At 42.1% G+C, this 18006-nt stretch overlaps 1 protein-coding gene across 1 annotated transcript in view; it reads left to right on the top strand.

Moving 5' to 3' along the window:
• Window positions 1-7792, top strand: part of LOC126204098 (sodium-coupled monocarboxylate transporter 1-like) — a 125283-nt gene extending 117491 nt beyond the window's left edge. The window contains 1 exon segment of the mRNA XM_049938515.1: window positions 7736-7792. Coding sequence (XP_049794472.1) covers window positions 7736-7792 — 57 coding nt within the window.
• Window positions 7793-18006: the final 10214 nt, after the last annotated feature.

The following is an 18006-nucleotide window of genomic DNA, read 5'->3' as shown; positions in this document are numbered from 1 at the left end:
CTTCAATGTTAGGTCTTATTTTCTCTGTGCCTAAACGATGAGTCATCAGTTCTGGCCTACTGCAGATACCATATGTATGCTGATGACCTCCAATTGTATCGCAACGCAAAACCAATAAACCTGAAGAAAGCTCTCGAGAACATCAGTACCGACATGTGTGCACCAACAAAACGGGCTAAGGCTCAACCGATCTAAAACACAAGCGGTACTAGTTGGTCATTCTAGGCTCATTAGCCTGAAATACCGGCAATCCTTACCATCTTTGACCATAAATAGAACAAATATCGACTTCTATCTCTTAGCAAAGAGTCTAGAAATAATAATGTCTAAATTGGATTGAGCACGTAACTACACTGTGAGAGAAGGCAACAGCGTCACTCATGTCCTACAAACATAACAAAAGCTATTCTCTATTGTCCTGAAAAAGAAATTTGTAATCACACTTTTACTTCCAGTTATTGATTGTAGCCACGTTATTATGCAAGGCCTTTCGCAGGCGAACTCACGGCGCCATGAACTAGTTATGAATCCCTGTGTTCGTTACATCTTTGATGTTCCCCTTGTTGATATTTCGTCATCATATGCCCGGCTATCCTACATGCGCGCAAACAAGCTCATAGATCTCCATACCACAATGTTCACTGTCCCTCATATCTCTCCTCGACCTTATGGCTTTTGTCTGAACAAACTGGCACAAATAGACATTCTCATCTGAGCAAAACCCTTTGTCCCACTCGAAAGTTTAGCCACTTTCTCGAAGTCCTTCGCAGCATAATGGTTCCAACTCTGGAATAAAATCCCGTATTATATTATAGAACTCAATAACCTCTCCAGCTTCAGGAAACAGTTAATGACGTATCTACTGAAGCAATAATAAGGATCATACACTGGCTATGTTTGCACATCCTTCTTTCCAACCAGATCTTCCTCTTTTCCCAGTATTCTTAGCTGGGGCAATCTCCTTAAGAGATCAGAAAACATCTTGTTATACGCGTATAAATTCTTTTCGTCGGCGACCATTATTATTATTGTTATTAGAACTACTAGTGGCAGATGCATTAGTGCTAGTACTGCCAGTGTTAACTTTATCAGGTCATAGTATTTTTTACTCATAATGCAATTTGACTCAGATCATTTTAACGATAGTATTTGTCATAAAAATTGTTATTCTTTTGGAATTTATGATGTAAAAAAGGCACTCTATATGTGAAGCTCTGGTCCGATGTAAGGGAGGGCCTCATGGCCCTAATCAGAACAGGTTTAATAAATAAGTAAAATAATCTCGTTTAATAAAATAAGTATGTTGAGAACATGTCTCATTCAATATGGGCTGGGGTTCTATGCTAAGCCGCCTGCTCCCACATGTCATCTGAACTACTCATTGCCAATTTATTGTACTCCCGAATACACACATGGTAGCTCTACGATACAAGGTAATTTTAATTACTGCTAATTAAACTGAACCATTAATACTGAATATCTCTTCTTAATCTCAAGACGGTAAATGAGGTTTTCAGAATGAAATAATTTCTTCGTTACAAAATTTACTTTCCATTTTACAGCCGTAACTTAACAACATAGACAACTCGACATATTGGGTGACAGAAGTGTCCTGTACATTCCCCGCTGGTACGACGGTTTATGTCACATTGTCCAAGCGTAGAAAATATGGTCTTTGTACAGGACTGCAGCAAACAAGGGATGCAGGTACACTGATCAGCCGGAGCGTTACTATCACCTACCCTAATAGCTGGCTTATTCACCTTTGGCACGGATAATAAAGGCGACGCGTCGTGGTGTGGAAATAAAGAGGCCTTGGTAGATCGCTGGAGGGAATTGGCACCAAATCTGCACACACAGGCCACATAATTTCCGTTAATTCGGTCAGGAGGGGGGGGGGGGGGTGAGCCGTGACTCCACGTTTAGTCACGTCCCCGATGTGTTTAATCGGGTTCAGATCTGGCGAATTGGGGAGCCAGCGCTTCAGCTGGAAGTCGCTACTGTGTTCCTAGAACCAGAGCATCACACTCTTGTCCTTGGAACATGGCGCATTATCTTGTTGAAAAATGTCACTACCGTCGGGAAGCAAGACCGTCATGAAGGGGTGTACGTGGTCTACAACCAGTGTACGACACTTCTTGGCTGCCATGACGCCTTGTACGAGCTCCAGTAGACCCATGGGTGCCCATGTGAATGCTCCCCAGAGCGTAATGGAGCTGCCGTCAGCTTGTCTCCGTTCTGCAGTACAGGTGTCATGGAGCCGTTCCCTTGGAAGACGACTGGTTCGCGCCCTCCCATCGGCATGATGAAGAAGGCACCAGATTTATCAGAACATGCAACACTCTGCCACTCCGCCAACGCCCAGTGCCGGCCGTCAGGTGGCCATTTCATTTGCAGTTGCCGATGTCGTGGTCTTAGCTTTGGCACATGCATGGGTTGTCGACTGTGGAGGCTCACCGTAAGAGTGTTGGGTGCACGATGTGCACCCTACAAGTTCAGTTTACAAAATGGTAGTGCGGAGCCTACAGACCATCACTCTTTTCCCTCGGTGAAACTGAGATCTCACGTCTTTCACATTCTACACACGGAGAACATGCTCACTTATAGCACATGACCGTGTGTGTATCTGACTAGCAGTCATTCCTCGCCGGGTGACGCTGCTATCCATGGCCATAATGTTCTGGCTGATCAGTGTACATGTGTTTCTAAGCCGGCCGCGGTGGTCTCGCGATTAAGGCGCTCAGTCCGGAACCACGCGTCTGCTACGGTCGCAGGTTCGAATCCTGCCACGGGCATGGATGTGTGTGATGTCCTTAGGTTAGTTAGGTTTAAGTAGTTCTAAGTTCTAGGGGACTGATGACCACAGAATTTAAGTCCCATAGTGCTCAGAGCCATTTGAACCATTTTTGTGTTTCTAAGTCACCTTTGCTGAAGTCACATCGCAGTAAATATTACGTAACTTATGTCATTTTGCGACAGGCGGCTAAAGTCTGAACTATTATAGAAATATTTTTAATTGCCACGCGGACTTAAAGAGTGGAAAAAAATCCTTTCTGCGTATACTGGCAGTTTCTACAGGTAGATGGAATTTTTCTATATAGCCAAAAATATTTTCCTAAATGTGAATATGCTTGGCGCACTACGATTTTACATTTCACGTGTACCTCACAATTAAGAGTAATCAACATTTTAGTCAGAGAATCCTTGTTTCCTCATATCTTATTAATACTCTCACTACAAGTACTGTCAAAATAAATGAATCTGCGTTTATTTGGATTTAGCGCTAGTAACTTTTCAGAACATAAGAACAGAAACGGACAACTAACCTCACGCTATAACAACCACTGATTTAACGATGTGCAGTACTTAAAGATATTGCCTCGCAGGAAATAAGCTAGTCTGAATAAAATTTACGTAATGCATGCCACGATAAATTGCTGTTCCTGCTCTGTTAGTGATACAGCGAAGAAAAACAACCTTGAAAACAATACAAGAAGTGGCGCAAAAATTGCAGGTGAGTTTCACCTTCAACGTATAGCGAAAGTCTGGAAGAATAAATGTTATCATATTCTAGGAAGCACTGAATTCATGTGAGCCTGAAATGAAAATGGTTCACTGCCTATTTTAAATGCTTTCCTGACGATAATATATTAGAACGAGCTGGCCATGCTAAGAGTGTATTACAGCTTGAGAACATGTGGCAGGTAGCGTAAATGTGCATTCTGGATGGTATTGCAAGTATCAGTATGTCATTGAAACTCAAAAAAAATTTTAAGTCTTTGTAATATACGTATCTGCGGCTGTAGATGTGAACATCCTCTATATAGTGAAAACTTACAATAATACACTGACGGAAAAAATAAGAACACCGAAAAGTTATCAGTATAGAGTAATTAAGTTTCGAGAATACATTCGTCAGGATAAAACACGCGTGATAATAGGCTGACGTAAGCGCGAGATAAGCTATTGCAAATATTTTATGTTGGTACATTAATAACTGGTGTAATGTAGAATGCAAGCAGGCAAACGTGCTTGCATTGTGTTGCACAGCTGACGGATATCAGTCTCTGGAATGGAGTTCCATGCCTTTTGCAATTAGTTGGTCATTATAGGGATAGCTAATGCTGTTTGTGGATGACGCTGGATTTGTTGTCAGATGAGGTCCTATATACCCTCGATAGGAGACAAATCTGGTGATCGAGCAGGTGAAGGCACCAAATCGATACTCCGTAGAGCGTGTTGAGTTACAGCAGCGATATGTGGACGAGCCTTAATTTGTTGGAAAACACCCCCTGGAATGCTGTTCATGAATGGCAGCACAACAGGTGGAATCACCAGACTGACACACAGTTTTGCAGTCAGTGTATATGGGATAACCACGAAAGTGTTCCTGCTGTCATACGAAATCGCAGCCCAGACGATATCTCCAGGTAAAGGTCCAGTGTATCTAGCATGCAGAAAGGTTTCTTGCAGGCCCTCGACTGGGCGCCTTGTAAGCAACACCCGACCGACCTCTCTGGCACCGTGTCAGAACCAGCTTTCATCAGAAAATACAACTGAACTACACCCCCCCCCCCCCTTACCTCCCAATGAGTTCGTACTTGACAACACTGAAGTCGTAAATGGCGGTGGTTTGGAGTCAGTGGAATGCGCACTGCGGGATTTCTGGCTCGGAACTGTCCTTGAAGTAACCGATTTGGAACAGCTCGTTGAGTCATTGCAGTACCAACTGCTGCTGCAGATGAAATACGATGCACCTGAGCCATATAGGTACTGAACACAAAGGTCGTCCCTCTCGGTAGTACCACGTGGCCTTCCGGAAGCCTGCCTACTTACGACCATAAATTCCTGTGACCACCGCTGCCAGCAACTAAGTACAGTGGCTACATGTCTTTCCGTAATACAGCAGAGGGAACATCCAGCTTCTCGTAGCCTATTAGACGACATCGTTCAAATTTAGAGAGGTATCGGTATGGCGTCTTTGTCGCCTTAAAGACTAACATCAATTCACTACGTCCAGTCTGAAAGGTAAATAACGCACACGACTGTTAGAGCGTGTATTTAAAGCAAAGCTCTTTGGATCCTCATAACGGCGCTACTAGTAGCACTCTTATGGGAGTACCGCGAAATTTGAACAGACATCATCTGTCAGATGTAGAAACACGCCTATCAACTGTCGTTTATGTCGCACAACTCCTTCTTCGTGTTGTGATTTTTTTCCGTCAGTGTACGTCCAACATTCAACTAGATGAGATTCTGTCCAGTTAGATGCTTACGCCATTTCCTTGTGTGCGTGATGCATTGATAAAACAGTAAATACACTACTGGCCATTAAAATACTCGTTCTAGACTGTGTTATGAGAAGATTCACAGCAGCCAGGAGACGAGGAATCCAGTGGGGGATCCACGAACGTCTGGAGGATTTGGATTTTGCAGACGACATAGTTTTACTAGCTCCAAGGCTGACTGATATGCAAGCTAAATCAAACTTGCTGAAAGAAGAAGCAGAGACTGCTGGCCTCAAGATAAATATAGGCAAAACAAAGGAAATGAGAGTAAATTCAGGGAACATGGAGGTGCCATTGTTAATAGGTGAGCAGCGGGTGGAGACTGTCAACTCATTCCTGTATCTGGGTAGTATAGTGGCGGAAGATGGTGGAGCTGGAGATGATGTGAAAAACCGCATTAAAAACGCAAATGCTGAACTTAATAAAATTGTATCCAATATGGGAAAATAGAAATATCAGGTACAAAACAAAAATCCGTATTTTTAATGCAAATGTGAAGGCTGTCCTTCTGTACGCCAGTGAAAGCTGGAAAATGGATAAAAAGATAACATCCCAGTTACAAAGCTTCATAAATAGATGTCTTCGACGCATCGTAAATATCTGGTGGTCAGAAAAAATACGTAATGAGGAGCTCTGGCGAATAACAAACCAGATACCTATAGACGACCAGATACGAGGGAGAAAGTGGGGATGGTTGGGGCACACCTTAATAAAACCAGAGGGAGCCATTGAGAAAAAAGCATTGGAATGGAATCCCCAGGGAACAAGGAAGAGAGGAAGACAGGAAGAGAGGAAGACAGGAAGAGAGGAAGACCAAGGGGCACATGGAAGAGGACAGTGGAAGGGGAAGCAAAAAGATTTGGCAAGACCTGGGCAGAATTCAGGCAAATGGCCAAAGACAGAGACGGATGGCGAGTTCTCCTGGATGCCCTATGCCCCCATAGGGGCCAAAGGAATTAAGTCAGTCAAGTAAGCCATTAAAATAGCTACACCAAGAAGAAATGCAGATTACAAACGGGTATTCATTGGACAAATATATTATACTAGAACTGACATTTGATTACATTTTCACGCAAGTTTGGTGCATGGATCATGAGAAATCAGAATCCAGAACAACCCAATCTGGCTGTAATAACGGCCGTGATACGCCAGGGCATTGAATCAAACAGAGCTTGGAGGGCGTGTACAGGTACAGCTACCCGTGCAGCTTCAACACGATACCACAGTTCATCAAGGGTAGTGCCTGGCGTGTTGTGACGAGCCAGTTGCTCGGCCTCCATTGACCAGACGTTTTCAATTGGTCAGAGATCTGGAGAATGTGCTGGTCACGGTAGCAGTCGAACATTTTCTGTATCCAGAAAGGCCCGTACAGGAACTACTACATGCGGTCGTGCATTGTCCTGCTGAAATGTGGGGGGTCGCAGGGATCGAATGAAGGGTAGAGCCACAGGTCGTAACACATCTGAAATGTACCGTCCACTGTTCAAAGTGCCGTCAATGCGAACAAGAGGTGACCGAGACGTGTAACCAATGGCACCCCATACCATTACGCCGGTTGATACGCCAGTATGGCGATGACGAATATACGCTTCCAATGTGTGTTCACCACGATGTCGCTAAACACGAATGCGACCAGCATGATGCTGTAAACACAACCTGAATTCATCCGAAAAAATGACGTTTTGCCATTCGTGCTCCCAAGTTCGTCGTTGAGTACACCATCGCAGGCGCTCCTGTGTGTGATGCAGCGTCAAGGGTAACCGCAGCCATTGTCTCCGAGCTGATAGTCCATGCTGCTGCAAACTTCGTCAAACTGTTCGCGCAGATGGTTGTTGTCTTGCAAACGTCCCCATCTGTTGACTCAGGGATCGAGACGTGGCTGCACGATCCGTTACAGCCATGAGGATAAGATGCCTGTCATCTCGACTACTAGTGATTCGAGGTCGTTGGGATCCAGCACGGCGTTCCGTATTACCCTCCTGAACCCACCGATTCCATATTCTGGGAACAGTCATTGGATCTCGACCAACGCGAGCAGCAATGTCGCGATACGATAAACCACAATCGCGATAGGTTACAATACGACCTTTATCAAAGTCGGAAACGGGATGGTACGCATTCCTCCTCCTTTCACGAGACATCACAACAACGTTTCACCATGCAACGCCGATCAACTGCTGTTTGTGTATGAGAAATCGGTTGTAAACTTTTCATGTCAGCACGATGCAGGTGTCGCCACGGGTGCCATCCTTGTGTGAATGCTCTGAAAAGCTTATCATTTGCATATCACAGCATCTTCTTCCTGTCGGTTAAATTTCGCGTCTGTAGCACGTCATCCTCGTGGTGTAATAATTTTAATGGCCAGTAGTGTAATATTCTGGGATTTTTAATGGATGTCTTGCACATGGCAGATTAAACATAACATTTCTGTGTTCTGTTTGTTGCAGGCTGTCAAGATGCAAGTTATATTCACAAACGAACAAAAGGAGAAGGAGAAATCTTGATGCAGGGACAACTAAGCGAGGAGCACTTTCACATACCTTGTGTTATAGTGTTGAAGGCCTCCCTGATAAGCCAGGATTACTTTCGTATATCGTGTGTTATAGAGTTGGAGGCTTCTCTGATAGCCAAAGTATCATCGAAGAAGAAACTGTTCAAGGCAACAGCAAAACCAATAAACCATACATTTTTGTGTTATTTACAAGTGGAATATGTGCAACGCGTTCTACGCCCAGAACATTAATATTCGACATTTCTCGAGAGGATATTTCTCAGACTGAGTACGAGTTGACTGCTATACAGAAATTTTGATGTAATGATTGCTGTGAGTTACGTGAAATATCAGTACCAAAATATAGCAATGTTGATTTATATGGTGGTAATGATAAGAAATTATACATCACACTGAAAAATATCTCATACAGTTTATGATTGGACTGCAAGTTTTCTCACTACATTGACGGTATATTCTAAACGTACCGTATTTCATATTTGCGTGACATCATTGCTTGGTATTTCTTCAACAGCTGTATTTCCATTTACTGAAGGAATCAGCAACCCCCTGTACAAAAGAAATTTTATTTCTCTTACCATTTTCGGGCACTTACAGTCATTTTTTACAAGGTTATAATTATCGCATGCATGGAGAGCTGCATCAAACCAGCCTCAGAACTGAAGACCACAACAACAACAACCATTATCGCATTACTTCCTGTGTGCAACAGATTACTGATTTTTTCAATAAACAAGTATTATCATTTATTAAATGTAATCGAATTTAAATTGTGTTTTATCACACAGGACACTAAAGTACATCTTAATAGTCTCTTGACACATTTCAACAATACCACACACGATCAAACTGCAGATAAGGCTAGCCTGCGTATACCATGACGTCTGAAAATTGTTCTGCAGAGATTTTTCCCAGCTTTTGATATAAAATAATGCGTAACAATGGAATTAAAATGAACACTTTTCCCCTGCAGAATTATTTCATTACACGGCTATTTGAAGAACGTTTCAGGTGATACATCAAAAACATTACACAGATTGGCGCGTGGTCAGTACATTAAAGAAACGGGTTTTTGTCTTACGCGGAGATATGGCCCTTTAATTTGAAGATGTTTTGCTCAGATGTCCATGCAGCAGCAAATCCGAAACGATTCGAGCTCGGGTGTCTAGAATGAGCCATAGGGAAAGTCAAAGACAGCCCATCAGGTGTAAGAAATTTGCCTTCATGTCACAGAATGAGAGTGTTTTACAAATAACTGGTAGACTCTTGAAAGGCTTGCCTCGTTACTGCAGAACGACATACGGCTTCCTTCTTCCTCTAGACTGAAATCTAGTCCTCGAAACAATCAAATGGACGCCGTATCAAGGGTAATATCAACACTTATATCTTCGTACATGTCTACATTTACATTCTGCGAATCTGTACACAGTTCACAGTTAAATGCAGTTTTTGTTGTACCATATACTAGGATTCCTTACAGATAGATTCACGGACGGAGTCTATTGAGAATGAAAAGCTATACAGCTGTGCTTGCGTGTTATCCACCTTAATTTCACAGTTTTATGCTGTTCAGGATTTCGACATCTGGAGATATAAAATGTTTGTGGACTCATTCCTGAAAACTGATTCTTGGAATTTTTTGTAACCAGGTTGACGTGTGTTCTGAGAGTCTCCTGCCATGGTAGTAATTCTACCATTTCGTTGACGTTCCCCCGCCAATCTGTGACCGCGCGGCTCCTGTTCTGTCAGCCTGAATAAATATCCCACACGCCTAAGCAGAATTGCAATGAGGGCCCTACAAGTACTTCTTAAGTAGTCTCTCTGTCTCTCTCTCTCGCACAGCCTGTGGCTATCCATAAATCAATACATGGAAGTTTTAGCTGTATCTAAACCTGACTTTGCTTGTTTTTCCCACATTATTACCCTCACTGACTGTTACTCCCGGTCATTTGTTTTACATGTGTTAATCAATTTGTGGTTTATTATTACTGTATTCAGTTTCACACATAGACAACGTTCCCTACAGTGTATGGCAATCCTCCACAATTGGATTACTGGCAAAAATCTACAAAATTCGTAGCATATAACTCTTGGGAATTAGCACTATTTTGCAGAATAAAAACAATCCACTGAGTGATGGTTGTATAAAAAGTCAGTCTTTACCTATCGTGTGGATGGCTGCAATAGTTCAGGGGCTGATATAAACAATCCCTACTTCGTAATATGGCGATCTGTGTTTTCCAAATATTTAACATTGAAAAACATTATTCATTTTCAACCTCTGCGATTTATTGTGCTAATTCCACTCAGTCACTTGTAAAAACAATCATTTCTTCATATAGAAAACAGTCGCAATAATGAATCTTCATTCTCAAAACAATTTTTAGGGTATCGGAGCTCCGAAGAGTCCGAGTTAAATATGTCTTACCACTTCAACCAGAGAAAGTCGGTTTCACGCAGGGCAGGTACCTAATTCAAAATTTTCATAGTTAGGTCTAAATAAACACTATCGTATTCACGCAATTTTTTTTCTTTCATAAAAATCATTGAAAAGCCAACATCGCAAAATATTTTTTCTTTTATTTAAGACGACCGGTTTCAGTCGTTGCTGTAATCTTCAGGTCTTTAACATCTTTTTACTGTAAAACATGTGCATTTTTCGTTGAACCTCACTCACGACGAAAAGATGTTAAATGCCTGAAGATGACAGCAATGACTGTTGAAACCGTTCGGTTTAAATAAAAGATGATTATTTGTGATCTTGGATTTTGAATGATTTTAATAGTTAAGACAGATCGCCCTTCAGTGCTCAGGAAATGAGAAAATTTAATCAACTGTTTCAATCAATTATTCTTACTTTACAGAATGCGTGAGTTTATTTAATTTTGATTAAAATCGGCGTAAAAGGTGGTCAGAATGACTGGTTTTCTGGAGTGAACATATTATTGCGTAAAAAGCTTTGCAAATATTCTCATAATTTTTCAAAAGGACAAATTAAGTATAATAACGGCTAACTGCAATGATAACCGAAACCCCTCTGAAAAAATAACGAACCGAGCAAATACGACCAAAAATGCTACTGGACAATCTATTGAGAGACCGGCAAGAAAGAACATCAGCTTGGATTTTTAAAAGCTGCACACACAGATACTCGTGCACAGCATATAACATATTAGTCACAAACACACAGTTTAACTTTGGTCTAGGATAACTGCCCCAAAAATAGAGCCATTGCAATTGTACGGACCTGGCTTAGGTTGAAAGGCGTATGTACTCGTTGGCAGCGATGATGAGGCATTGTAGAATCTCTGACCAGAGCAGTTGCGCTCGAAGCGCAGTGCAGTACAGTAGTCTGTTGGAAGTAGTAGCCGAGTGAGGTAGCGAGCGGGAGTCTGTCAGTAGTGGTAGCGCAGAGCAGTCGGCGGGCGTCGGCACCGCAATGGTCGAGATTCAGGACAAGGTATATTATTAAGCAGCATCGCGCTCAGCTAGTAATGTAAATTAAATGTAATGAACTTTAAAGAATCGCCCCAATAATAATTTTGATTTAAAAGCAATTTTTTAACAAAGAATCATTCGATTTCCTTCCATTTCCTTTAAACAAAAAAATTCAATTAACTTCAAAAAATTTAGTTATTGGGATACATCTGCTGCAAGCTGTGCCGCAGAATAAGAGCAGAATTTTGACATGCAGTTATATTAAGGTAAGAAATTAATTCTGATTTTTGCACAGGGCCAAAGACCGACATTTCGGTTAAGCTGAGTTTTGATTGTCACTGTAGTTCCATTGTCATGGGATCATGTTTCATTATTTTATGCGAACTTATACTTGCGTCAGATTGCTAATTTTTGTTTAATTGTCATTGTCATTAATATTTTTGCGGGAAGGTTACACTTGGCTCCATTTCCATTAAGTATTGTCTTTTCAAAATTTCTGTGGGGAGGTTACACTTGGCGACACCCAGTCCAGGATCGTATTTCGTGAGAATCTTTTGTAAAACAGTCAGATATCTGCTCTTATTTGCTTAAATATAATTATAATTTGGCGCAACGCTTTTACTAATTTGTGACTTTCTTTCCTCAGATCATCGGCGATTCGTTGCTCTGTTGTATTTGTGTGTTGCTTTTGTATTGTGCTTATTTCTTTTGTGAATATTTGTGTCTATTGTGAAAATGCCGCGAAAGACAGTGAATAGTGTATCGCGAGGCATTATGAACGAAATTACCAAGTTAAACAACGTGACCAATAGTACTAGTGACACGCAGTGTAATGATGACAATGCTGTGTTCACTAACAGTCAGTGCGTTCCAATCGCGAATGACGACTTTTACCCTAATGATGAACAAGAGAACTCAATTGTCTCCTCTGTTAATTTGACGACAATCGATGACGAGGGACGCTCTGTTGTAATGAGCGCTGCCCAGGATAACACACCCGGTTTGGAAAATTCAAGTAACGAACAGACAAATTTGTCTAATGAAAATGGGCAGTGTACACAAAGTACGCCGGATTTATTTAATTCCGAAATAATGTCTGACAGTACACATCTGACTGACAAACCTTTTTGTGAATCTCAGAATAACCAAATGGTTACACAAAATGAGACAATTCCAGATCCAGCATTGATTAACACAGAGAGCAGAAATGCTAATTTTTTATCGGATCCAATTATGCCATTTTTGCAACAAAATTTCAGACAACTTAGTGAACAGAACAAACAGTTTAATGAAAAACAAGACAAACTTAGTGAACAGGTCAGACAACAGAGTGAAAAACAAGACAAACTTAGTGAACAGGTCAGACAACAGAGTGAAAAACAAGACAATCTTAATGAAAAATTAGACGAAAATTCCAGACAGCTTAGTGAACAAATTAGAGCCGTTGCCGCGCAGTGTCATGACACTAAGGAACAGTTACGCGAGGAAATCGAGGCTTGTTCAAAAAAAAGTAGCGAAGAAATTAAGTCTGTTGCTCAGGAATTAAGGGAATTGCAAACAGCGGCAACAGAAACACTTAGAGCGGAAATCAGTACAGTCGCTAAACAATGCTCTGAAAAAGCTACACAATTACGCGACGAATTTAAAGCAGTGACAGCAGAACTTTCGCGCACAATGGATGAAAAGATTGACGCGAAATTCGACCAACAGAACACACAAATTAACGAACGTCTTAGTCTCCATATACAAAACAGTGATACGCGTTTCCGCAAATTTATTCATGATCAAAATAAAGTAAAACGTCAAGTAATGGAAACAATCACTGTTCAGAGACGGGAAGACAAACGTAAAATGTTTGCGAAGGCAAAAACATACGTAGACAATAATAATGCCACAGTTTCGGACAAAATTAATACTATTGAACAGTCAAACACAGAATTACGTGACGAAATTTCTGATCTTAAATCAAAAACAGACACATACACAACCCATTTTCAAACAGTGACCGATAGACTCGAACAATTAGAACTAACACAGGATTCCGATGTCGTCAAAGCTGACGTTAGAAAACTGAACGAAACTACACGTAAATTGCAAAACCAGATTAATGCCACTGACACTGAAACCGATGATCAGGTAAAAATACTGACTGAAAAATGTGATGAATTGGCCAGTCGTATTGATGTGATCGAAAGTACTAATGACAATAAATCAGACGATACTTCACCGGTTTCATTTAACCAAACACCTGAATTTCAAAATTTACAGCAGACAATTAATGAGATCGATTCATCTAATAACACGTTGCGTAGAAAGTTGTCAAGTTTACAACAAGAAGTAACAGAGGTGAAAAACATTTCAGTTAATAACACATTACAGCAGACGCCACTTTTCGAACATTTGCCAGACTCACGCAGCGCGTGTAATTTGGGTAATCTACAGAGAGTACGGGACTTAGATTCCGAACAACCACAGTTCAATAGATTCTCTTACAATCCTGAACCTGTTCTATCACATAGAGACGATAATTTCGATTACAAACATTTTCTGTCAGTGAGAAAGTTTAAAGTGTTTAAAAACGACAGAACACAGATTCACCCGCTAGATTGGATACAACAATTTAGCTTTGCTTTTCCACCGACTTGGCCTGTAACGCATAAACTTGAATTTATTTGCAGCTTTTTGGAAGGCGAACCGGCAACTCGTATGAGGCCGATCGCGAGGCAATGTTATTCAGTGGAAGAGTTTCAGAATGCGTTTCTATCTGCGTATTGGTCAAAGACGACACAGCGCGGAATTAAAGATCAGTTAATTAGTTTACCGAATTATGAGAACTCAAATTTTCCGAGTGTGACGCAATTTTTTGAGCACATGGTGCAACAGAACCAGTACCTAAGTGAACCCTATAGTGAATCTGCACTTATTCAATTATGTATCTCTAAATTGCCACGATCATTAAGAGTGTCACTTCTAACAGGTCAACAAAAGGAAAACATTTCGGCATTCAGGGATCTATTGCAGCTTTTAGAAATGCAGCAATCTGATTATTCCTTTGTAAACAAAAATTTTTCATATAACAACCGGGGTCAGCAGGCTTACAGTAATTATGATCAGACATGTAATTTCAATAGGAAAAGTAACAGACGCTTTAGGAATGACAACCACCAAAACTTTAATAACAGGCAAAATTCTCATTATCAATATAGTCAAAATTGTGAGCAACAGGAACCACATTTTGGTAACAATAGACGTTTTCCGCCACAACAACATGAAAGTCAGCCGGTTAGCATACCTAACCAACAATGGAATGCACAAGGTCAACCAGGCTTTAATGTTTCGCCGCGTGCACGTGTAGTCCCTGATACAACAAATACACTCCTGGAAATGGAAAAAAGAACACATTGACACCGGTGTGTCAGGCCCACCATACTTGCTCCGGACACTGCGAGAGGGCTGTACAAGCAATGATCACACGCACGGCACAGCGGACACACCAGGAACCGCGGTGTTGGCCGTCGAATGGCGCTAGCTGCGCAGCATTTGTGCACCGCCGCCGTCACTGTCAGCCAGTTTGCCGTGGCATACGGAGCTCCATCGCAGTCTTTAACACTGGTAGCATGCCGCGACAGCGTGGACGTGAACCGTATGTGCAGTTGACGGACTTTGAGCGAGGGCGTATAGTGGGCATGCGGGAGGCCGGGTGGACGTACCGCCGAATTGCTCAGCACGTGGGGCGTGAGGTCTCCACAGTACATCGATGTTGTCGCCAGTGGTCGGCGGAAGGTGCACGTGCCCGTCGACCTGGGACCGGACCGCAGCGACGCACGGATGCACGCCAAGACCGTAGGATCCTACGCAGTGCCGTAGGGGACCGCACCGCCACTTCCCAGCAAATTAGGGACACTGTTGCTCCTGGGGTATCGGCGAGGACCATTCGCAACCGTCTCCATGAAGCTGGGCTACGGTCCCGCACACCGTTAGGCCGTCTTCCGCTCACGCCCCAACATCGTGCAGCCCGCCTCCAGTGGTGTCGCGACAGGCGTGAATGGAGGGACGAATGGAGACGTGTCGTCTTCAGCGATGAGAGTCGCTTCTGCCTTGGTGCCAATGATGGTCGTATGCGTGTTTGGCGCCGTGCAGGTGAGCGCCACAATCAGGACTGCATACGACCGAGGCACACAGGGCCAACACCCGGCATCATGGTGTGGGGAGCGATCTCCTACACTGGCCGTACACCACTGGTGATCGTCGAGGAGACACTGAATAGTGCACGGTACATCCAAACCGTCATCGAACCCATCGTTCTACCATTCCTAGACCGGCAAGGGAACTTGCTGTTCCAACAGGACAATGCACGTCCACTTGTATCCCGTGCCACCCAACGTGCTCTAGAAGGTGTAAGTCAACTACCCTGGCCAGCAAGATCTCCGGATGTGTCCCCCATTGAGCATATTTGGGACTGGATGAAGCGTCGTCTCACGCGGTCTGCACGTCCAGCACGAACGCTGGTCCAACTGAGGCGCCAGGTGGAAATGGCATGGCAAGCCGTTCCACAGGACTACATCCAGCATCTCTACGATCGTCTCCATGGGAGAATAGCAGCCTGCATTGCTGCGAAAGGTGGATATACACTGTACTAGTGCCGACATTGTGCATGCTCTGTTGCCTGTGTCTATGTGCCTGTGGTTCTGTCAGTGTGATCATGTGATGTATCTGACCCCAGGAATGTGTCAATAAAGTTTCCCCTTCCTGGGACAATGAATTCACGGTGTTCTTATTTCAATTTCCAGGAGTGTAGTAACGCACGGCAGCAAGGAAATAACTACGTACAGAGAAGACAGTATTTCAATTCCTATCGCAATGCACCGTATAGGAATGAGTATCACGACAGACGTAAAAATGATGAGCACAATTATCAGCGTACGTTTAATAACAGTCGGTCATACCAACAGCAAAATTGTCCACAAGAACCTAATCTCATGAATGAACCCGACAGTAGGTATCATCCAGAGCGTAATGCGTCTGGAAGAAGTAATAGAACTGTTCAAATAGTAGAAATGCCACGGAATCCTCCTGATAATAGTAACCCGTCAGACAGAATCTGACTAGATACCGTACGGGACGCATCTTCCAATAACACAAGCACTACTTCTGATACGCAAAATGTTGTTCACGAAAATGTTATTACTTTCGACGACATTCGAGACACTCTTTTACAGGAAAGACCAGTTGTTCAGAAAACCATTTCACATCCTGTCATCGAAATTAAAATTGGTTCATCGAAATTTTCAGCAGTAATCGATTCCGGATCACCTATGTCAGTAATAAATGAGGAAACTTTTAATGAGTGCAAGAAAGAGAATACCTATCCCACATTACCTTTAGGCAAAACCAAAGTGAAAGGAGCAGTATCAAGTAAAGGTGTAGACGTTAAATTACAGACACATTTGTCATTTTGTATTGGAGGTCATACTTTTCATTCAAATTTTTGGATTGTTCCCTTGTTGACAACAGACGTTATTTTAGGCATGAACTTTCTGGTACAACACGACGCAGTGGTTGATTTTCAAACTTCCTATTTAATGTTGAAGGACGAAAATGTGCAATTGGCTTTAGAATTTCAGCATTCACTATCAGCAGAAGAACAAACAATTAACCGCACAGAGGTCATTTCCGCAACACGTAACATAGACTGTAAGCGCGCATTGTTCACAGACACGTACGTACATAACTATAATACTCCAGACGAAGCTGACTACGACGTAATGCAGATGATTTCCGATAAGGTTAAACAAAGCAGTGCAAATACAGACGACGAACGAACGCAATTACATAAAATTCTTTTACAGCAAGCTCCAGTTTTCGACAACATTCCTGGTACTATGTCCGGTTTTATGTATGAATTTCAAGTCAAACAGCACGACACATTTAAAGCAAAGCATTATCCTATTCCGTATATTCATAGAGAACAAGTTAAAAAAGAATTGCAGGATATGCTCGATCAAGGAATTATTGAACCAGCAGTTAGTCCGTACATAAACCCGCTACATATTGTTAAGAAAAAAGATGGCTCACTTCGCCTTGTACTTGATTCACGTCACATTAATGACATTATTATTAATGAAACAGATCGACCACAGACTTTAGAGGAACTACTACAGAAATTTCACGGTACAGCTATTTATTCCACATTAGATCTGAAATCGGGATTTTGGCAAATTCAACTTCATCCGAATTGCAGAAAATATACAGCTTTTCTCTGTTTTGGTGACTGTTATCAATTTTGCAAATTACCATTCGGCCTAACTATTTCTTCTGCAGCTTTTATTCGTGGTTTGAACACAATACTTCCGACAGAACTTAAAGACAGAATTACGACGTACGTAGATGACATTCTTATCGCAGAAGCTAACTGCTCTGAACACAATATGATTCTTGAACGACTGTTGCAAACTTTTCATGCACAAGGACTTACAGTTAACCTGAGTAAATCGCATTTTGGCAAAACTTCTATAAAATTTCTTGGACACGTAATTTCAGCAGAAGGTATTGCGCCTGATCCAGAAAAACTTCAAGCTCTACGTGACATTACTGTTCCTACAACGAAGAAACAATTACGCAGCTTTTTGGGCTTAATTAACTTTTTTCGCAAATTTATTCATCATTCTGCGTTAGATACACCTAGATTATGCCAATTAACAGGTAAAAACACTATTTGGTCATGGGATAAGCAAGCACATTCTGAATTCGTGAACCTGAAAGATGCTT

Source organism: Schistocerca nitens, chromosome 9 (genome assembly GCF_023898315.1).
Source record: "Schistocerca nitens isolate TAMUIC-IGC-003100 chromosome 9, iqSchNite1.1, whole genome shotgun sequence".
Lineage (NCBI taxonomy): Eukaryota > Metazoa > Arthropoda > Insecta > Orthoptera > Acrididae > Schistocerca > Schistocerca nitens.
The sequence above is the reverse complement of the archived record's forward strand: the minus strand, read 5'-3'. Positions and strand labels throughout refer to the sequence as shown.